This window comes from Varroa jacobsoni, unplaced genomic scaffold, assembly GCF_002532875.2.
Source record: "Varroa jacobsoni isolate VJ856 unplaced genomic scaffold, vjacob_1.0 scaffold_1066, whole genome shotgun sequence".
Taxonomy (NCBI): Eukaryota; Metazoa; Arthropoda; class Arachnida; order Mesostigmata; family Varroidae; genus Varroa; species Varroa jacobsoni.
Window position 1 is genome coordinate 244,658 of NW_019213968.1, and position 19,285 is coordinate 263,942.

A 19,285-nucleotide genomic window follows, 5' to 3' on the forward strand; every position below is an offset into this window, starting at 1 on the left:
GTGATAATATTATAATCTTTATTGTGTTTAATTAATTCTAACGGATTTTTGCGTCCATATTTGCAACATTTTAGTCTAACGCCAGCTTTGATTGCAATATCAAACACTCTTCGACTCTCACAAAATATCGCCGTAAGTATTCTTGCAGCTCCTTGTACATAAATATCTGTTAATAGATAGTCGGTTGTGTGTCTTATTTCTGAGCATATTGCAATTGCTTCGACATTAAAATGAATTTCATACCAATATCAAGTTTTATTACATTCATATATAACAGCTTATCTGTATTGACCTTTATTCTAGCAAGATAAGGAAGTTAACATTAAATTAAATAGCGTTCTTCTCCATACAAACAATGAGTGTCCTTGTTTGAGCTCTCAATGTTATGGCTGCTATGTATAGTGTGGATTACGTTTATGAATTAAATTTATTATAGGCGAAAGAAGGAATGGGAAGCGATCATGAAAAGTAAAGATTTATTTCAGTTGTTGAATAGCTAAAATGTTATTTTAAGCAAAGTTTGACTTCCAGTAAAAATTAGCCCTAAAGGCTCGAATTTTCGTGTCTCCGCCATATTGTCGTCAGGACACGGCAATTCAAACAAAATAATAGCATATCTGCAGAGGGGTAAGAGAAGTAACTTTAACATACAATGATCATGTGGTCTATAGCGATATTTTTCTATAGCGATGACTTTGGGTTACGTTGGATCAATGAAGCAAATCAGTCAATCATACACAGACAAAACAGGAACCGGTAAATACTACATGATGGCGTGAGCTTTTACTGATTTTTAGTTTTTACAAACTTTAAATAACAGGTCCCGTGGAATAAAAAATGAATAGTTCATGAAAAATTAATGGAATCATTGCAGTAATGTAATTCAAGTAGCGAGCAATTCTGATAGGAGAACGGGAAAGCGGCAAGAGGGTAACTGGACAGTTATAATAGCATATCAGTAATCGGGAAGGTGCGCGCCCAAGCTATATTTTAGTTTAAGTTGAGTGTAAGTGTTAAGCTAAAACGCCGCTTAAATGTGGAGTCTTAATAAGCTACAATTTGAAGTAACTTGATTAACATTTACAAGTTAAATTATAGGCTTATATATTAGGACAACTGCATTAGGTAAAAGAATAATTGCAGTAAAGTTACTGGAAATTTAAATCAACAACAATGAAATTTGCTACTGGATTAATATACTGAATTTACCAAGGCGACCAACTTCCGCGGCTATCTAATAAATGCAGCTGGATAACTGTGGCTGACTCTGCCCGAGTAGAAATTATTACATGGTTTAAGTTGATCTGTATATAGTGTCAACGATTCCAGTTCTTAAATTAACGAACAGGAAAACCGCAAGAGAATCTCATTGTAAACCCTCTGAGCTACACATATAGAAAATAACTGCTTTTAGTCTAGTAGCTGTTTCATGGAGTTCAAAGGCTGACTAAGAGAAATAGTTTATTTTTATTTGTCTTTCGACGTCAGCTGTATTTAGATCTTTCTATCCGTGCCATAAAGCAGCTGTCTTATACTTTATCCTGTTGATAGTAGCGTATCTTTGACACGATGTAAGCCGTTTAAGTTTATACTCTTAAATATAAAAGTATTATATGAAAACCTACCGAAGTCTCTTTAGATCTTCAGTGGATAAATTCGGTTCAGTTTAGCAAACGATAACAGTCTAATAGCTGAAGTAATATCCGCTCAACCCTTAAACTTGTACACTGTTGCTAATACATTTTTATAATTAGCTGACAAAGCATATTTAATTTTTTTCACTAATAGATTATGTTAATTGTATACTACGTTGGTACTTATCTAAAGATAATATATTGGTACAGTATATTTTGGAGTTTTAGCGTTCTACTTTAGGAAAACAAATTCGTTGTGCGATTTTTTGATGAGAAAATCGTCTCGCCTCTACAATATTCCTGTCAAAAAAATTAGAACGATCATTACTAATAGACAATTTTATGAGAACACTCTCATTGCATTAAAAAACTAAAAACTGTTAGAATTACATCTTGCGCAGCTTTTTTTGGTACGGAAGTTCGTATCTAATTTCCTTTGTGACTAGCTAACCCAACTCGCAGAGTATTTGAAATCCAACAACGGATACTTTCTTTTGCAGAATTTGTCCATCAAAACTAAAACTGTGTCCCTCGTTTGTCTATCCCATATGACTCGCCATACAGGTTTACCAATACATTTGTCTGTACATTCTAGACATAAAAATTGAGGTTGACTTTTTAACCAAATAGATATTATGAACAACTGAAGATGTTTTTCGTCTAAGTGAATATTCGTTTTAACGAAAAATGTGCTATATTATAAGGAAACGATTTGACATGCTTCGATCCCGTTCGTCTTGCTACTACCAAGTCAATCAGTTTAACAGTGTATCCAAACATGGCAAACTCAAAGCAAAAATAGACCTAGATAACATAAGCGCATTTACATTTGTTGGTGTCAAGTGGCTGGTTCTGCTGGAGTTGCTAAAGAATCCTGTGTAGAGATCAATTTTGAATTTGTGCTCGTCGAGTAACAGTTCAGTCCCTGATAAATTGGTATTCGGCCGTCGCCGTGCTTTTCTACCGTCCGAGAGCTATGAGAGCTGTCTGAAAAAACCTTTGGTACCATTTCCTCTACCCTAAGCTTTCTGTTCTCAACATCCGGAATCCAATGGTATGCAAAACTTGATGGCACTGGAAAATATGACCAGCAACACCAGCGGATTTGTGCCGAGTTTGCACTGTTGGAAATTACTAAATAATAAGGTGCTTCAGTTTTACTCTTTTTTGTACAACTATGGCTTGCATTAGAACGAAACCATAATCGATTTCAGATCATCGAGCATGTTTTTTTTGGAAAATTTTATTTTTAGCTGTTCTTCTAAGACACTCCCGCATACTTTAGAAGAACATGTTGCTTTTGATAAATATTAATATGCTTAAAAATATTCGAACCCTAAGCGGTCGCCATAAAGTATAAACGAGGCGAATGAGATTTTATTATGGAGGCCGTTTAGCCAAGCAGAAGCTATGGGCTTATTACAACAAAATAAGCGATATATATGTATGCATGGCAAGCGTTAAAATGGTGATGGAGACAATGGTAACGAAATGGTGGAAAAACGCAGTAAGTTAAGTTTGATAAGAACTATATGTTTCTGTTTACGGGTGAAACTTCTTCTGAGAGAAGCAAGAATAGATTTACAGGCTAGTTTATTTTATTCTTTTATTACAAACTAAATTACCTGACTCTTATAGCGAGTTTATTTTAAAACTCGCTATATCAGATTTTTATCACATTATTTTAAATGTGATATTGCTTAATAACAATTAAATAGTAAAAGCATTATGCCTATAATAGGTATCGTACTCTCACAATTCTTAAGAAAATTATACATTTTTTCGCACCGGTCAGGGTGTGACTTTTCTAGCATTTGGAAATGGAGCTCCAGATATCATCTCATCTTTAGCTGGTGTACAGTCAGCCAGACCGGAATTAGTTATTGGTGAACTCTTCGGAGCTGGTTAGTTCATTTTAGTTTTTGCGCACAAACAAGCCTAACTTGAAGGCACTTCTTTTCAGTTGTGACAGATTTTATTTTAGCCTTCAAACTAAATTAATCCTTATTTCATCATTATTTCATGAAAGTGGCTAGAGAGATAAGATATAATGTTCTTAGCCGAATCGATCCATAGGAGCTTCCTAAGGTAGATTTTATTTTATAAAGATGTAAACGTTTTCTACAAAAACACAGTCCAGTGTGGTACTGGAAATGAGATGACACAACAATTAACTTGTTATGTCGTTAACTGAGTTTAATTGACTGTTGCTAATTTGCTTTTTACTAGGAATTTTTGTAACATGCGCAGTGACTGGAAGCATTTGTTTAGCCCAAAACTTCAAGATCACGGAAAGGCCCTTTTTGAGAGACGCCATATTCTACATTGGAGCCACGTATTGGGCGTTCTGCATGTTCTACAAAGGCCAAATATTATTATTCTACTCGATCGGTAGGCACACATACAGCCTTGTGCTATGAAACTCATTCTGAAATTAATAATGAATACGTACGACTGAACATATGCCAGTAAACTGTAGTCATCTTAAGATAATAGAAACAGGATTAAACTATATATTTTTTATTTTTTGTTATGGACCTTAAATCAGCTATCAAGCGGCGACCTTCGATCTTAAGGGCGCAAAGCGATAACTTCTATTAATACTTCTACAATCTATTTTCTGCTGCCATATATCAGACTTCTTGAATATCACTAAAGAAGTGTATTTACTGTAGCTCATCAATACGAACTACAAGAAAAGATTTCAAAATGATCGTTTAAACTAGCACACTGTACATCGTTTATACATTCGAATGAACATACTTATAATTCAGCTTTGTTCCACTTGTATATTGAATACCGTTTGTTAATTTCTATCTTGCAATGCTTCGAATAGCTTATCTCTCACGCGTACCTTTAGATTTTTTTTTATGTATATTCCAATAAGACTTAGTAGTAATACACGCCAAACGAAACAAGTTGGATGCAAAATCGGATGAATTTGAAGAACAAGGGTGGAGGAAAAAACTGATGTTTATTATTATTATTATCATTAGTAGTAGTAGTAGTAGTAGCGGTATTTCAATTTAGTCTTAGCTTCATTTACGTTTATTTTTTACCGCTTCCGCAAATAGAGTCCCATGAAATTAATTACATGACGTTTGCTTTGTCGAGGATCTCTATTGTAGTTTATGACAGGACATCCCGTCATTAGGAGAAAACAGATGCATGGGTCTCCGGTTAGAGAAAAAGCAGGCTTATAAAAAAATATATTAATCGATTGTTTAATTTAGGATATGGAATGATTACTTGTGCATGTGGGGATTATTTTGTTTTTTGCTCGCTGTATGAAAAGAAAGCAGAATGAAATTTCTGCTCAGACACCGTTTACGTATCTGGTACATAATAAACATTAGCATACCATTAACCATACTATGGTAAAAACTTGCTTATACTCCCGTTCTTTGCTTTCTCTGCTTATCCTTCACTTTCGGACTCACTGATGTTTTTTTTTATTAGCCTCTATTTCCCTTTAACAATATTTCATTTTATAAGATCGACCTATTTCTCTATTCAATTCTTACAAATATGATAGTCGTCTAGGAAGTAGAGAATATCATCATATATATACACGGCATAGATTTTTTCCGTGTATGCCGTAACGTGCTATGAACATCTTAGCACATGTGTTACATTGAAATCGCAGAACGTTTGCTCCATCCTTTTTTTGGCAACTTTGGTTACCAGGTGTATGTATATTTGAACGATACTTACTATAGGTTGACAGATTCTTTTAAACCTATCCCCAAATTTTAAAGCGTATATCCCTTAATGTATTGCCTTTTGCTACACCATTCCTCTTTTGTTCCCAGGCATGCTAACATGCAGGATTTCCATTCGCTAGGTGTACCGTAGACGACCTTTGAAATCGTCTTGATCATGCTGACATTTCTTTTTTAGGATTCAGGCTATAATTCCAAAAAGAGTGCAAACTTTGTAATAATTTAGATAAAGAATTTTGTGATTCTTGAGGGCAGCGTGGTCTGAGGGATCTTTCTGAGTGCGTTGCCATGGTAACCAAAATTTAAAAGCGTTGTCACATTGATTCAAATCTCGACGGCGTAAAAATGACTACTAAATATTTATAATTAGGAAAATGAGGAGTTTAGGGAAATGAACCATCATTATTAAAATTAATAACTGCTTTTATAGCTGCCATTCCGTTTAATGTACCTGTTGGAGAAACCCCAGGTAAGTCTAGCAAGATCCGCTCACCTGATCAAACTCCTGATAGGGCACGTCCTTTGTGCTAAATCTGAAAGGAGATGGTTCTGAAGATTTGTTTACATAAAAATAATAAACAGAAAACCTAACTAAAGCCCCTAAATATGGCTACAAATTCTGCTAACTAATAATCTTTTGCTAAATTCCTACCCCAAAGCCTTTGTTTAGCAGAAATAGCAGGCTTCTGTAGCTTGCCGGTTAAGTGTGCTCGCGTCAGATTACCTGCAATACGGCACAGCTATAACTTCGTTTGGGTCTCAACTTTACACAAATAATTTCTCTTTGTTTTCCTACTTCACCTATTTCGCCAGCCTAATAATAGCTCTTCTGTGTTAATGATATACACCACGTGACGATTTGGAGCTTGTATACCTCTCTCTTGCACTGGTTTATAATTTTTAATGCGGTTGTACCTTAATAGCATTGCCCATTTGAAACTAGTGACCATACAACAGCACAGTTACTTCTACTAATTCGAACTAACAATTAAACTAGAAATGTTTTTAAATTTTCTAAATTATAAAGCCAAATTGGTTACTACGTACTACGTTGGTATAACCCATTTTTTTTACTTGTCATCCCTTGCTTATATCGCGCTAAAATAATATTTTTTTTTCGAAGATCAAGACATAGACACGTTTTATAATATGTTTTGGACTTCAACGTTATACTTGACAAAACACCTCTTATGACGTATCATATTGATTTTTAATTTGCATTAACTTTTACAGAAATCCAATAATACGGATCATTTGATTCTTTTCGCTGCAGCTGGAGATACAATGGTGCAGCTTATTACGCAATGATTTGCATTGCTACAGATTCCTATTATCCCAAAGGGGTTACTATTATATATAGCCCTTTTCCTTCAGCGATGTGTTAAATATGAATAACAGGGTCGATGATATTGTTTCGTTAGAAGCTCAATGGCTGTAGTTAGACATCGCAGCTGTAACAATTTGTATTTGCTTTGCTTGGTACATATATTAGCGTGACTGCAGTAAGTTTCCACTTACCAAGGAGCTGTTTAGCATACGCACGTCATTCGTCTTTGCCAGGAACGTTACTTACCATCAGTTTTTAGCGATTTAAGTTGATTGTTGCTATTGTAGGATTTATTGGGTTATATGCCCGATGTCGACTGTTAGATTTTTGTCATTTAAAAACTAGATATTCTTCACACGTAGCAATAAATGGTGAATTGCCTAACCTACACAAGTTCCACATCTAATATCCGCACCATAGGGTGACTCCTGTAGTTACCCAACTTCCGGGCACTCACTTTTTTTGTATTAAAACTTGGTCCTGACTAAAAAGCGCTTTTCATACTACCAACACTTGGGAAAGCACATGTTACAATTTCCCTGAAATTTCTTGATATTTAAAGCAGTGTTAGCATGTCTTTCATGGTCTTTAAAATGTATCCCCCTTATTCTTATCGTTTGCCCTTCTTGGAAAAACCTTGCGAGGTTAAACCAAGTTCCGCTAAGGTGTATCATCTACTCTTTGCTCTTGCTTTTGTTGAGTTGTGCGCCTTCTTGACAAGAATATAGATTTTTCTGAAAGCAATAATTTTCAGTGAGCGATCGAATCTTTTCTTAGTTGAGGTTTCTTTGTGAATCCTTATCTTCTTCCTCTTGGTCTACAGTTATCGCCTTGCGAGATCTTTTATTGCCACGGTAATACTTTGGAGGAGATTAGGTCTGCAAATAAGAAACATAAGCGCAGCAAATTCTCACTGTTACCAATAGTTAGCCGTTGTAAAACTTGCATCGGATTCTTTGTTCCTTTTCCTTATCACTGTCTCTTTCTAGACAAGCAAGCCATGTATGACAACCGGAGTCGGCAGCTTTCTATTATCATTACCTACTCACCATATCCTATGTTGGGCGCAGCCTTTTCCAGTTTTTTCGACTTGTTTGACAAAAGAGATCTAATCATATATTATTACTCCTAAGCACCTCATGGAACATTTCATGCCTTTCAGGCCATTTCTTAATTGGTGTTGTGCTCCTGTTTCACATTCTATGGATTTTCTCATATGCTTTAATATTTGGGATAGCTTTCACTGTTCCTTTTGAGAAACTTGTTTAATAAAAACTTTTAGTTATTTTTTTTTGTAATCAGAAGCTGTCTGCGTGGTCAGAGACACCAACCTTAAGGGATCTGCAATAGCTAACCTTCACAAGTGCGTAAATGCCTGACCTTAGGATTTTCCGCTCCTCAAAAGGGATGGAGTCGTAAAACCATGATAAGAGCAATCTGGGTATCCACTAAACTACGTACTCGCACGCCTTCTCTGAATATTCTATCTCTATATGTTCCTGGCACATTTTTCGTTCTGATACTGCTTGTATCACTTTTTGGTTAACCCATGTGTTCTCTTCTTAAGTCAGCGCCTTTTTAGTGCTCTACGTTATCTTGGAACTGATACACGTATGTTAATCTAGAAGTTCCGTATCGTCTCGTAGGCACTACGGTTGAACTTCATTGCTGATCTCTTCCGTGGATATGCTGACATTAATGAGGACTCTCTGGCTCCCATGAATATATCTGCTATGAACGAAGGATGTAATTGCTTTGAGGGCATAAAATTCACTGAACAACCATAAATGTCCATAAAATCATTTTTAGGACAGTCCAACCGAATGCCGGCTAAAACGAAGTCAGGTATCATATATATGTTTTTACTACAATCATCTGATGTAGTTCTAAGTGGATGCCTTATAAAATCTAAAAAACAAGCGTGCAATTGTGAGAGAAGGTTTTTGTTCATTGTTAGTGTAGTTTTTTTTTTAATATTGTAGAGGAGGGGAAGTGTTTGCTACGCAAATGGTTTCCCATAAGAAAAAAAGTTTATTTATCGTAGAGTAATATAAACTGGCCCCTGGCGGCTCGACCTCATTCCGCCGAAAATCCCCACTAAACCTAAGGTCTCGCTCTTTGAGCTTCACTTTATGATAACCCGAAGCTTCATTCAAGAATAGTATGGACTACGTCAATGCTAGTAGAGGCTTATACGCTGGACTTATCGAAAGCAGGATTCTGCTAACGCCAATAGTTTTTAGCGAGTATATAAATTAGCAACTGAGAGGGTACTCACCTGAGATTTCATCGACGAAAAACGACTGTGTAATGCCGGTGTTCGTATGTTTTATTAATGGCAGGAATTAATTAATAATAAAAAGGAATTAATAACTGAGATTGGAAGTTGTATAAGTTTATATACGTATTTCAAAACATTGAGCTATGTTTGCTTTACTGTTAAATGATTGTACTATGACCATGCAACATCTGCTCTTTATGAGGATACCCTAATACTTCAGCCGGTGGACCTGCATGGTAGTTATCTGAAAATTTAGTATTCTATGTTGCCGTCATCAGGTTTTATCCTCCTGTACTTTATATACATCGCCGTCGTTGTTGCGTCGTCGACTTTCTACAAACGTCATAAGCTGAATCTTGACCAGCAGACCAAGCAATCTAGAGACCAACTACCAGGTTCACTTGGTTCAAAATTCGATAGGCCGGACAACCCAGGTAAGTGTCCTATTATAAGTGTATTATAAGCGGAGAGGCTTATTATAAATATCCCGCCGGTTCAATTTTATCCATTGATTTTAATTTTGTTTAAATCATTTGTACTTTAATAAAGAAGTCAAAGTATCAGTCAGAACTCGACACGAATTTTCCTACTTGATATCAGAGTGGAAAAGCGCTTCTTGGAAACTGGAGACTAGAACTAAACCGTATGATGTCTAAATAGAAATGTCGATTTTTTTACGCGTGGTGTGCGAAACGATGAAAATAGGTTTCGTCTGATAATATTCGATGTCCGATGATGAAATAATGGACTTCGAAAAAAAAACTGAAAGGCCTCCGTTATATTTAGAATGTATTAGCGTGATATATTACCATAATAACTAACAAAATTTCATTAACTTTCCTCAAGTTCAAATCGGTAGGTCCATGGATAATGAAACACCACCTGTGGATGATCCTGAACTGCTTGGGGTCATTCTAAGGAGTATGTATTAAAGTTTTTCCTATTAAACTCGTAAATAAGCATATATACTATCCCTTACCAATTTTGAAATAGTAATGGAAATTGGTGAACCTCTTTTTGTGACTATTTTGGTTCTTACGTCGAAGTAGTGCAGCATATGCACGTAAGACATGAATGAGATCCTGAAATAAGTTGGGCCCACGGGATATGTGGAACCTAACAGTACCGATTGTGAAGCAAAGTGCTTTGCTTCATCATATAGGAGTGTCTGCGCATACTTTATTACTGCATGTAGTGATATATTGATTCTTGGGGTAATTTTATGGACAATAAGAGTTATTTCAGAATTCCGTTCAAATTTTGTGCACTTGCCAAATAGGCTAACTGGGTCAAGCTTCTGAACCACCATCACACCATCTTAAAAATGATTTTTCTTTTTCGAAAACTATTATTCGTATAACTATTCGTACAAACATAGGCACATAATTTTTCCTAAGATTAGTTTGTACTCTGACAGTAAAAATCGCAAATGCATTGTAATCAATAGATTTCTTCTAAGTGAGATTTTTTAATGTAATTATACGTCCTTCGCTACCAAATGTCACAACAATAAAGGCTACATATGTAATTTTTACAAACAATATGGCCGGTAAAATTTATCAAAAAGCAGAAAAAGGTACCAAACAATTTACATCGCCGCTATATTTCGTTTAGTTGTTGTCACTGCTTTTTAACCAATGAAATCAATTTTTTTTTTCATGGAAAAAGCAACTTCAAGAACCCTCGTGCACTAACCCTAACTGTAACAAGTATAGTATTTGTCTAAAAACGTGAAGTTTCCGCTCACCAAAGATCAGTCGTCTGTTTTTCTTTCATAATCTCATTTCCACTAGAGGTTTCATCTGTACCTAATAACAAACTTCAGCGGAAGGGAGGTACTTCAGAAATTTCAGTCTACATCTGTAATCTGCCTTTCTGCATATATATTCTGCATGTACTCTCTTATCTTTTTCATCCTCGGCGAGTTGTTTCGTTCCATCCGATTCCTAAATACGGAGCAAACTCTTTGATATTTATTTCCACCCCGTTCAGAGTTAGGAAGATATCTTCGTGTTTGTCGTTTTTAGTTATCAAAATTGTTCCGCTGTTTTTCAGCTCAGAGTTAGGACATCATCTTCGACCTAGTTGCTGACGCTTTGAAAGCTGCCGAATTTTTTTTGTCATAACATACTTTGTTTCAGAAATCTTCCGCAGAGATTATTCTAGTAAAATCGTCTGCGTATGCATTTGTTTGCATCCCTTCTACCTGGATGAATTAAACTATATGTAAGCCCTATTCCACAACAGTGGCCCTTATATAGACCTTTGGCTACGCCACCTGTTACGTTATAGTTTATATGGCCGCACATATTGTCCTACTGGCAAGATAGGACACAATTAAGTCTTTGAAAATTCAAAGAAGCTCTTCTCTAAGCATCTAAGTTGATTGTCAGTTTAGCGAGCTGAAGGTAATTCGCATTTACGGAGGCATCAGTACACATAGCGTTACCTATCCGCTTCCTACACCATTTCCTTCGAGAACATTTTTGTGGACCTGCCCTTTCGTAAGCTCCATGAGTGTCCGATAGTTTCAACCAAGTTTTATCATCAGTTTCCAGTTGGATAGGGCTTTTAAAGCATTCGCATAAGAAACTTTTTTGGTCACTACATTTCGAGGATAGGAGGTTTTTTTTTTATTTTCTGATTTCCTTATAAAGGATGAGGTTTTTCGTTCGCCTTAAAGCGTCGTCAACCTAAGGACTTCGCTCTTCTTCTGCAAGACAATAATCATCTCTCTGACTAGCATTCTATCTAGTGCAAAGGGCCCTGCTCTACAGCAGGTGCTCTATTACTTTTGTAAGTCTTTTCTTATATATTATTCAGAGAACAGAAGAACTCCGCATAAATATGGAAGAGTTTCCTCGACACCTTTTATCAACTTTCTGGGTCGAGGCTTCCTCAGCGTGTCCATGACGACCTCATCGTGTTTTTCACAGACATAGTTCGTTACTTCACACAGCTCTTTCCGTTTCTTTTCTTTACTTTCTAAAGCTTAAGTTGAACTTTTTAAGAACTTAATATTCTTTAATATTTTAAGTACATTTTTTATTTTTAATATTTAATATTTTAATCATTTTTTAGCGACACCGGTAACTTTTTTGTATTCGTATACCTTCGTTATGCCCTATTGTCACCTCCTTCTGAGAACCACGTTCTTTCGCACCTATCAGAAACAAGAACGGTGTATATCGGCGGATATCTGTTGGTTGAAAAGGCCATGTCACATGCCGTTTTCAGCGCCTCTACCATCGACTGCGACGTGATGTGCTCCCCAACAACTAGCTGCTTCCGGCTCCTTATTCTTATTTGGTCGTGAGCTTTTCCAGGTTTAATTTGCTTGCTAGCCATACTGCTTGGCAAGTGGGTTTTTCCCGTCTTTCTTGTGGCTCTTTGCCGTACCCAAAGCCTATATAGGTGCGTTCGCTGTGGAAATTTTTCTTTCTTTTCAGCACGTTTCCGTTTCTTACTTTCACAAATGTCTCATCATTTTGAATGTGAGGTCTGCGAGTATGTGGGAAGGCTTGCTCTCCTCATTCAAACACAGGTGACTGGTCATTGTTGAAGAGGGTCATGCAGTATTGCGCTAATCACTTTGTCAATGATCGGCCGCCCCCATTTGTATGTTTACGTCCACATTCTGTTAGTCGACTTTGAAATCATCATTTGTCAGGGTTTTCTTGTTGCTTCCTTGCGTCTATTTGGTTCTTTTCCCAAGCCATCCACAAAGTATTTGAAGCTATTTTCAAGTTTGTCTTTGGCAATATGTAAAAGTTAGGTAAGGTTGGGTCTGTATCTCTTTGTATCTGCGCAAGCCAGCATTTTCTTTTTTGCTCCATTGCGTCTAAGTGTAATACATATTGGTCTCTATAGACGGGTACACTACTTTGTTTACGTCCGAGGCGTTATACATATATATATATACATATGAGTCCAGGCCTAAACTGGGCATACGTTTCTTCGAGGGCTATCGCGTATGCGTTTTCTGCTACCGATCCGTAAACCAATTCTATTTTTAAAGTGCATCAATAAGACCGTACATTTTTAGTTAGAATAACAATAATGACAAGATATCCGTTGGAGGAATTTTTTTTTACCTATAATTGGTTCATTGCTGTTACTGGAATTGGAAAATTGGTTTCGGCTTTATTCTTGATCATATTATAATAGTTCTCAAGCTTATTTTTGTAAAATTACTTAGAGCTGAATACGAATATGACATGCGTGATGTTAAGCAGTTTACTAAATAATGCGATTTTCAAGTTTCAAGTAAGTACCCTAAATAAGAAAAACGCTGAAAAGTTCTATACGGCAATCCCTTGTGTTTTATAATGTCTTTACGGCTAAGTTCTCCGTAACAAACCTCCATAGATAAGTTGAGTATGCAATACACTCTTATAAATTATGAACGTGAATGCGTTCAATTACTCTTTCTCCAATGCTTGCTGCGCGCTTCAACACTAGAGATCCGGAAATTTCTGAACATAGTATCTAGATAGCGCCGCTTCATAAAGAGTAATGTTTACCAAAGTCCTGTGGTATCAGTGCAATGTCTTAGATCTCCATCTCCTACTCTTGTAAGAAGTATACAATCAATAAAATAAAAAAATCAAAGCAAATGGAGTATCAAATATATGAGATTCGTACTGCATATTTTAAACCTATCACTACCCAGAAGGTCGTTGACACTGCAGATTGGCGTAGAAATTAAGACGACAGTATACAACCAGAGGCATAGATATCTAAAAGGGTTTCAACTAATAAGTGGGCATGAGTAAAGCATAGGGTTAAAGTTCTGTTCTGTCAAACTGCGGTCGCAGTGCGCTTTCATTACGTGTTCCTTAGGGATTTTTGAGTTTACTGATATTGCAAAACTGGTTGTATATTTAAAACCAATTAGATTCGCACCAGAATAGTTATTCAAATTTATGATTCCCACATCGCTCTCACATAACTAAAAGACGTTACATAATAAATTCCACTTCTAGCATTTTATCCAATGCGCGGAGCAGTGCGGTTTTTTCTGACTACTTTTGCAACGTATTGCATTAAAATACCAATAATATAATTATTATAAATAATATCATTATTATTAATATAAGTAGGTTACATATTTTAGATTATGTGTTACGTTCGCTTTGTGACAAAGCATTTAAGAATAGACTACTTATAGTTGGTAGCCAACTGAGTTAATAATTACTTTGGTATTTCACATAACACACGCACACCTATATATATGTGTGTGTGTGTTATGTGTATATATGTATATATAACCCTGCGGAATACCTCAGGGCGTATCCTCTTACTGAGATCATTGCTAACCCACACGCAGAAGAATAGATCATAGATAGCTCATTCTTCGTTTCACAAGCCATGAATCTCTTTCTAGGAGTTTCCGTTTACACAAAGTACGTAAAGAAGTAGTATGTTCTTCCAAAGTAGCTTAGAAGAAGCTAAGGATTCTGATTTGTTCCATCACATAAATATAGTTTATTTTTTTTTAATTTATGCGGTTCTTGCAGTTTCGAATTACACGAATGAATTGACTGTTTTCCTGCGTAAACTATTTCGTTCGACTTCTAAGAACCTCTAAAAAGAGAAGAAATAAAAAATGTGATTAACTAGTTATATTCGAAAAAAATGCATGCAGTGGACGGTTGCATCACAAGACTGTAATTATGTACTTCCACAATCCTGTAGCACATTGAAGGTCAAATAATATAAATCGGATATCATCGATGTTACTCTTCATATAAACAATGACGGAATTTTGTGCAGTGTGTTTAGAGAAAAACATGGCTGAAGTACACGCGCTGAAATTATGAAAAACCAATAAACATTTCTTCAAAAACGCATGTCGATCTCTAGCGCAAATAGTTTCGTTTATTCAAAAAGTTCAGCTAGTTTTGCCAGCCCTAAACCTAATACTTATTTTAAATCTTTCCTATACTTTTGTATTTGTCACTGTTCTTTCACAGGGTCAAGTTTTCGAGATAGTTATGTGCGACGGCGTAGGCGGACTTTATCTGGCAGTCGATCACAACTGAACTCACACCGTTTTCGATTTCCAACACCGAATCACTCACGCGCAAATTCGCTTTGTTCCGGCTTTCACTTCCGAGGAAATAGCCTCGGTTGCGAAGAAAGGCTAAACAAAAGTCGCACAAATAATAGCTGTCTCCATGAGGCTAACCCTCATCAACAGCAGCAGCGACCACGCCATAATTCGTTTCATCGAAACGGTTGCACTTTCAGAAATCCTGTTCATAAATTACCAGCAGCCTCTGGTTTGTTCTTTTTTGTGCTCTTATTGCTAAAATGTTGAATGTCGTGTTTTAAGGGCTTTTCAAGAAATAAGTTGATGTGTAGTAATTGTCAACTTGGAATTTAGAATGAACGGAATAGCTTGCTGTGTTAAGAGTTCTCAAGTCTCTGTTGAATTCACAGTATGTTGCCAAAGAGAGGCTGAAACACAAGGATGCAGGTCTCTTCATAATTCTACAATCTAGAGTTCCATTTCCCACCCCGCTAAACATTGTATAGCATTTGTACTGCGTAGAGGATGACGCATTGAATGTCTATTTTTCTGGTTGAATACATTATTGAATGCAGTGAACGAGCACCAGAAGCTTAGCTCTTCGTTCAATGGCCACTCTATGGACCTGCCAATAGGAACACACTTTGTGGACTTCGAACAGACCGATGCACAGAGTAGCGGACTGATTATCAACTCAGCCGCGCTCTCGACGATGTTGACCTTAGACACGGCCCTCCATATTTGTTCTAACTATGAGAATTTTCAACAGGAGGAAACAAGACAAGAAGTTGAATCCAAAGTCAAGGTAAATGGCTAAAAAAAGTCACACATTTGTATAAGCGTCGACCTTACACTCGTTCCTTTTTTTTATGCCCTTAAAAAATATATCCATTGAGCACTACAAATGTACTATCGAAGTTCATATGCTATTTTTTAGTTTAATCTTATGTAGAAATTTTAAGTTACAATTTCTTTTGTTTATTATTATTATTTTTAATTTTTTTTAAATTTTGCATATCTCTTTGAAGACCAAATGTCTGTTCCACCAATCTACGGCAAAGCTTTCTCAAAACAAGAAAGCGGGCCCGGTTTAAATCAAATCACATGTAAAGCTTTCTTCTACAAAATATCGTACCGCTCATTAGAGTAGATTAACGAATTCCAGGAGCTGCTTGTTTTCTATAGCTTTTTTTTAAATTCGGAAGTAATTTAACGCTAGTTGTTCATTCTTTAGGGGGCTTCGAGTATAATTGCTTAGAAGATATATATTTTCCACGTAAAAGTACGGTCCAACTTCGAACAGGTTTCGACTTCTAACGTTTGCTCGCAAGCAAGTGGTCTCGTATTGATTAGCATCGTGGCTCAAAATTCCCGCGTCTATAATAATCTATAGCATCTGTTTTTTTACACCTAATTTAGTAGTAATTTCAAGTTTTCAAGATGGGCTAATTTGGGGTACTTTGTAATCAACAAACTACCTTAAAAGTTTTTATTACGACTTAAGGTATTGTCGTCTTCATATTTTGAGATGAACACATCGCAGCATAGTAGCTTCCTTAAACTCCTTTCTAATAGTTGTAATAGAAAGCAGTAAGATCTCAGAAAATAAAAGTTTTATTTATTAACAAATAATTGACGGAATTCGTCCGTCTCAGCGTTGATCATATGGCTTTGTTCGCTATTATCAAATTACTTGTCAATGTGAAAGTTTGGCCCGACTCGACCACCGATAGCGCGCCTTCGTTAGCTGTCTCAAGTTGTGAATGAAAACCGTTTACTTCAAAGAGAATGAGTTCAGAGGAAAAGACGATCTTTTGGGCTTGAAAACTAACTCTCAGTGAGCAAGTTTTTCTTCCTCCATGGCCGCAGCGCCACGGACCTTTATTAATGATCCGTAAAGATAGAAAAGTATGCCTTAAACGAAAGCATAGTATGTGAATGGCGGAATCATTTTAAGAACGAAAACTAGGGTCTTGAAGGCCAGCGAAGGGGTGATCAGATGTCGAAACTCGAAAGACAGCGTATTGCTTGGAGTATACGGTTGCTCAAGATGAGGCGTAGTTCGGAGTCTGAAGAAGACCGGGCAAAATAATAGCGTCGCTCTGGAGAGAAATCGAGTTCGGTGACAGTGTCAAGTAGGTTTAAACCTAAAGTGATTTTAGCGCTTGCAGTGGACATCAGGGACACCTGCTATTACAAAGTATTTGCAGAAAATGAAGCAGTGAATTCAACCCGCTATCTCAAGTTCCGCAAGAGATTTATGAATTGAAAACATAGCAATTGAAAGCACGTAATCTATCGACTTAACGAGTACGCCAGACCTCATCACCCTGTTTCAATGGGTTCTTGGATTGAGCAAAGGAATATCCAGCGTTACCTTAAGCCTGCTTATTCTCTCAATCTAGATTTGGGTGATTATGAGGCTTTTCATGCCCAAAAAAGGGCAACTGTGGGCAAGCATATTCCATTATCGATTAACTTCAAGAAGCCATTAATAAAAAAATTACATATGGAAAACCAAATAATAGATATGTTGCTATCCATAAGACAAACGTATGAAAATATCTAACACAAAAAAAAATCAGTTTGCTCTCAGCGAGCCTAATTTGTATATATGGTAGGCTTATCGTTAGGTTGTTTTGAGAGCACTAGCGATTATCTTTCACTAAATAATAGCTGTACTTTATCGACAGAAGTTACATATGTATTAAGATCAGCTAATGAGCCTGTTGCAATGATGTACTAATCATAACCTATGTAGTTGGTAAGACGTGAAAACGAAAAGATGAGCATTATGCACAATGGCATGATTAATTAAAATGAAATTTTCAAGATGCTTTAAGCATTTAAAAATTTTGATGGTAGTTTATATGTCCTTGGTAGCAATTATTTTATTTCCAAGACAATTGCGACAAACATGTTTTTTTTTTTGAAATTCACACTACAGCTGTTAGAAACTAATCTGACAGGTAGCAAGAACGTAGCAAGCGACTTTTCGAATAACTGCTTTAGTCAACGTTTAGTATAGCATGCTTTACAACCGCCAACCTATGACCTGAATTATTGCTTATTCTTTTTTAATTGTGTAGCGGATAAATGGGTCATATTGCATTATAATGTATCACAGATCATCACAATACAATTTTAGAACTGTGTCCCACATCCTATATAAATGTAGTACATAAAATTATTGTATTGGGGAATGAACGATTCTTCGCAAGCCCGACCCTCTTTGCTTTTTTTTGTTTGCTGCAGAATGACATTATGAGAGTTCTTGTTCAGAAAGTCTATATCTTCCTACAAAACTCATTATTATTACTGCTATGACCTTTAGCTTATTCTAGTATATGTGCTACATAACTGTTTAGATTTAGCGATGCCGGAGAGTTTGTAAGAGTGGTTTCATGGTATTAGAGAACTTCGTGAACACACTCCTTTTTGTGTTGGAGGCCAGCCATTTGATAAAATGTCTAACGGCCATAGTGGACATAAAACTCAAGAGATGTACTTTAGTGATATTAAATATGTTTTATGTTAGCGATTTATTTTTATCTAAATATTATCGGATTGATTCCTACTTATTTAATAGATTATGGACCTTCCACCTCTCGAGGAATTCTTGACTCAAATTTCACCGATAGACAAGGAGAATTGGCACGAATTAAACTGGTTCTGGAAAGTCTTCCAGATCGTCAAGGTAAGTTCTTCTTTAGCGATGGGTAGTCGGTCTGTTTATATCTCTACAAACAAAAGCAATCATGGGTTACCTAGATTCACACGTGATCCTCCAGACAGTGAAATATTCTCAAATGTCAAAGTATGAGCTGTATATTAGCTGTTTCTTAAATTTTCCAAAAACTAGGAAGTACTACCCGTCCTGTAGACCAGAAAAATTGTTTTCTCTAAAAGCAATTGAAAATTACTTGCGATTGTTTAATAGAACGAAAATTATAACGGCGCTTGCTGGGTTTAATATATTATTCCAACAGATTTTCTGCTCCATTGCAGGCTCCGGTATATGTGATCTTGGCACTTACCGTCCCTGTCGTTGACGAGAATAATCATAAGAATAACTGGTGCCGTATTCTTAATGTATTACACTGCGTGACTGCTCCCATTGCGGTGATGTTCAATCTTAAATGTAGGTGTCTTTTGAATCAGAAATATTCAGACCACCCTTCAACGAATACCGTATATACAATTAAACAAACTATAATATTGTATAATGATCTGCCTAACATTAGCACAATTGTGATAGTATTCTTATTTGTTTTTTTTTTCTTCTCA

General features: G+C 36.3%; 1 protein-coding gene across 6 annotated transcripts in view; it reads left to right on the forward strand.

The window, feature by feature from the left end:
* Positions 1-19,285, forward strand: part of LOC111266233 (mitochondrial sodium/calcium exchanger protein) — a 45,749-nt gene that overhangs the window by 11,474 nt on the left and 14,990 nt on the right. For all 6 annotated transcript variants that reach the window (XM_022843551.2, XM_022843547.2, XM_022843548.2 and 3 more), the window contains exons 4-12: positions 75-132; positions 3,430-3,538; positions 3,864-4,025; positions 9,243-9,398; positions 9,811-9,885; positions 14,940-15,248; positions 15,574-15,803; positions 18,588-18,695; positions 19,007-19,139. In XM_022843551.2, coding sequence (XP_022699286.1) covers positions 75-132; positions 3,430-3,538; positions 3,864-4,025; positions 9,243-9,398; positions 9,811-9,885; positions 14,940-15,248; positions 15,574-15,803; positions 18,588-18,695; positions 19,007-19,139 — 1,340 coding nt within the window. The remainder of the gene's footprint in view (positions 1-74; positions 133-3,429; positions 3,539-3,863; positions 4,026-9,242; positions 9,399-9,810; positions 9,886-14,939; positions 15,249-15,573; positions 15,804-18,587; positions 18,696-19,006; positions 19,140-19,285) is intronic.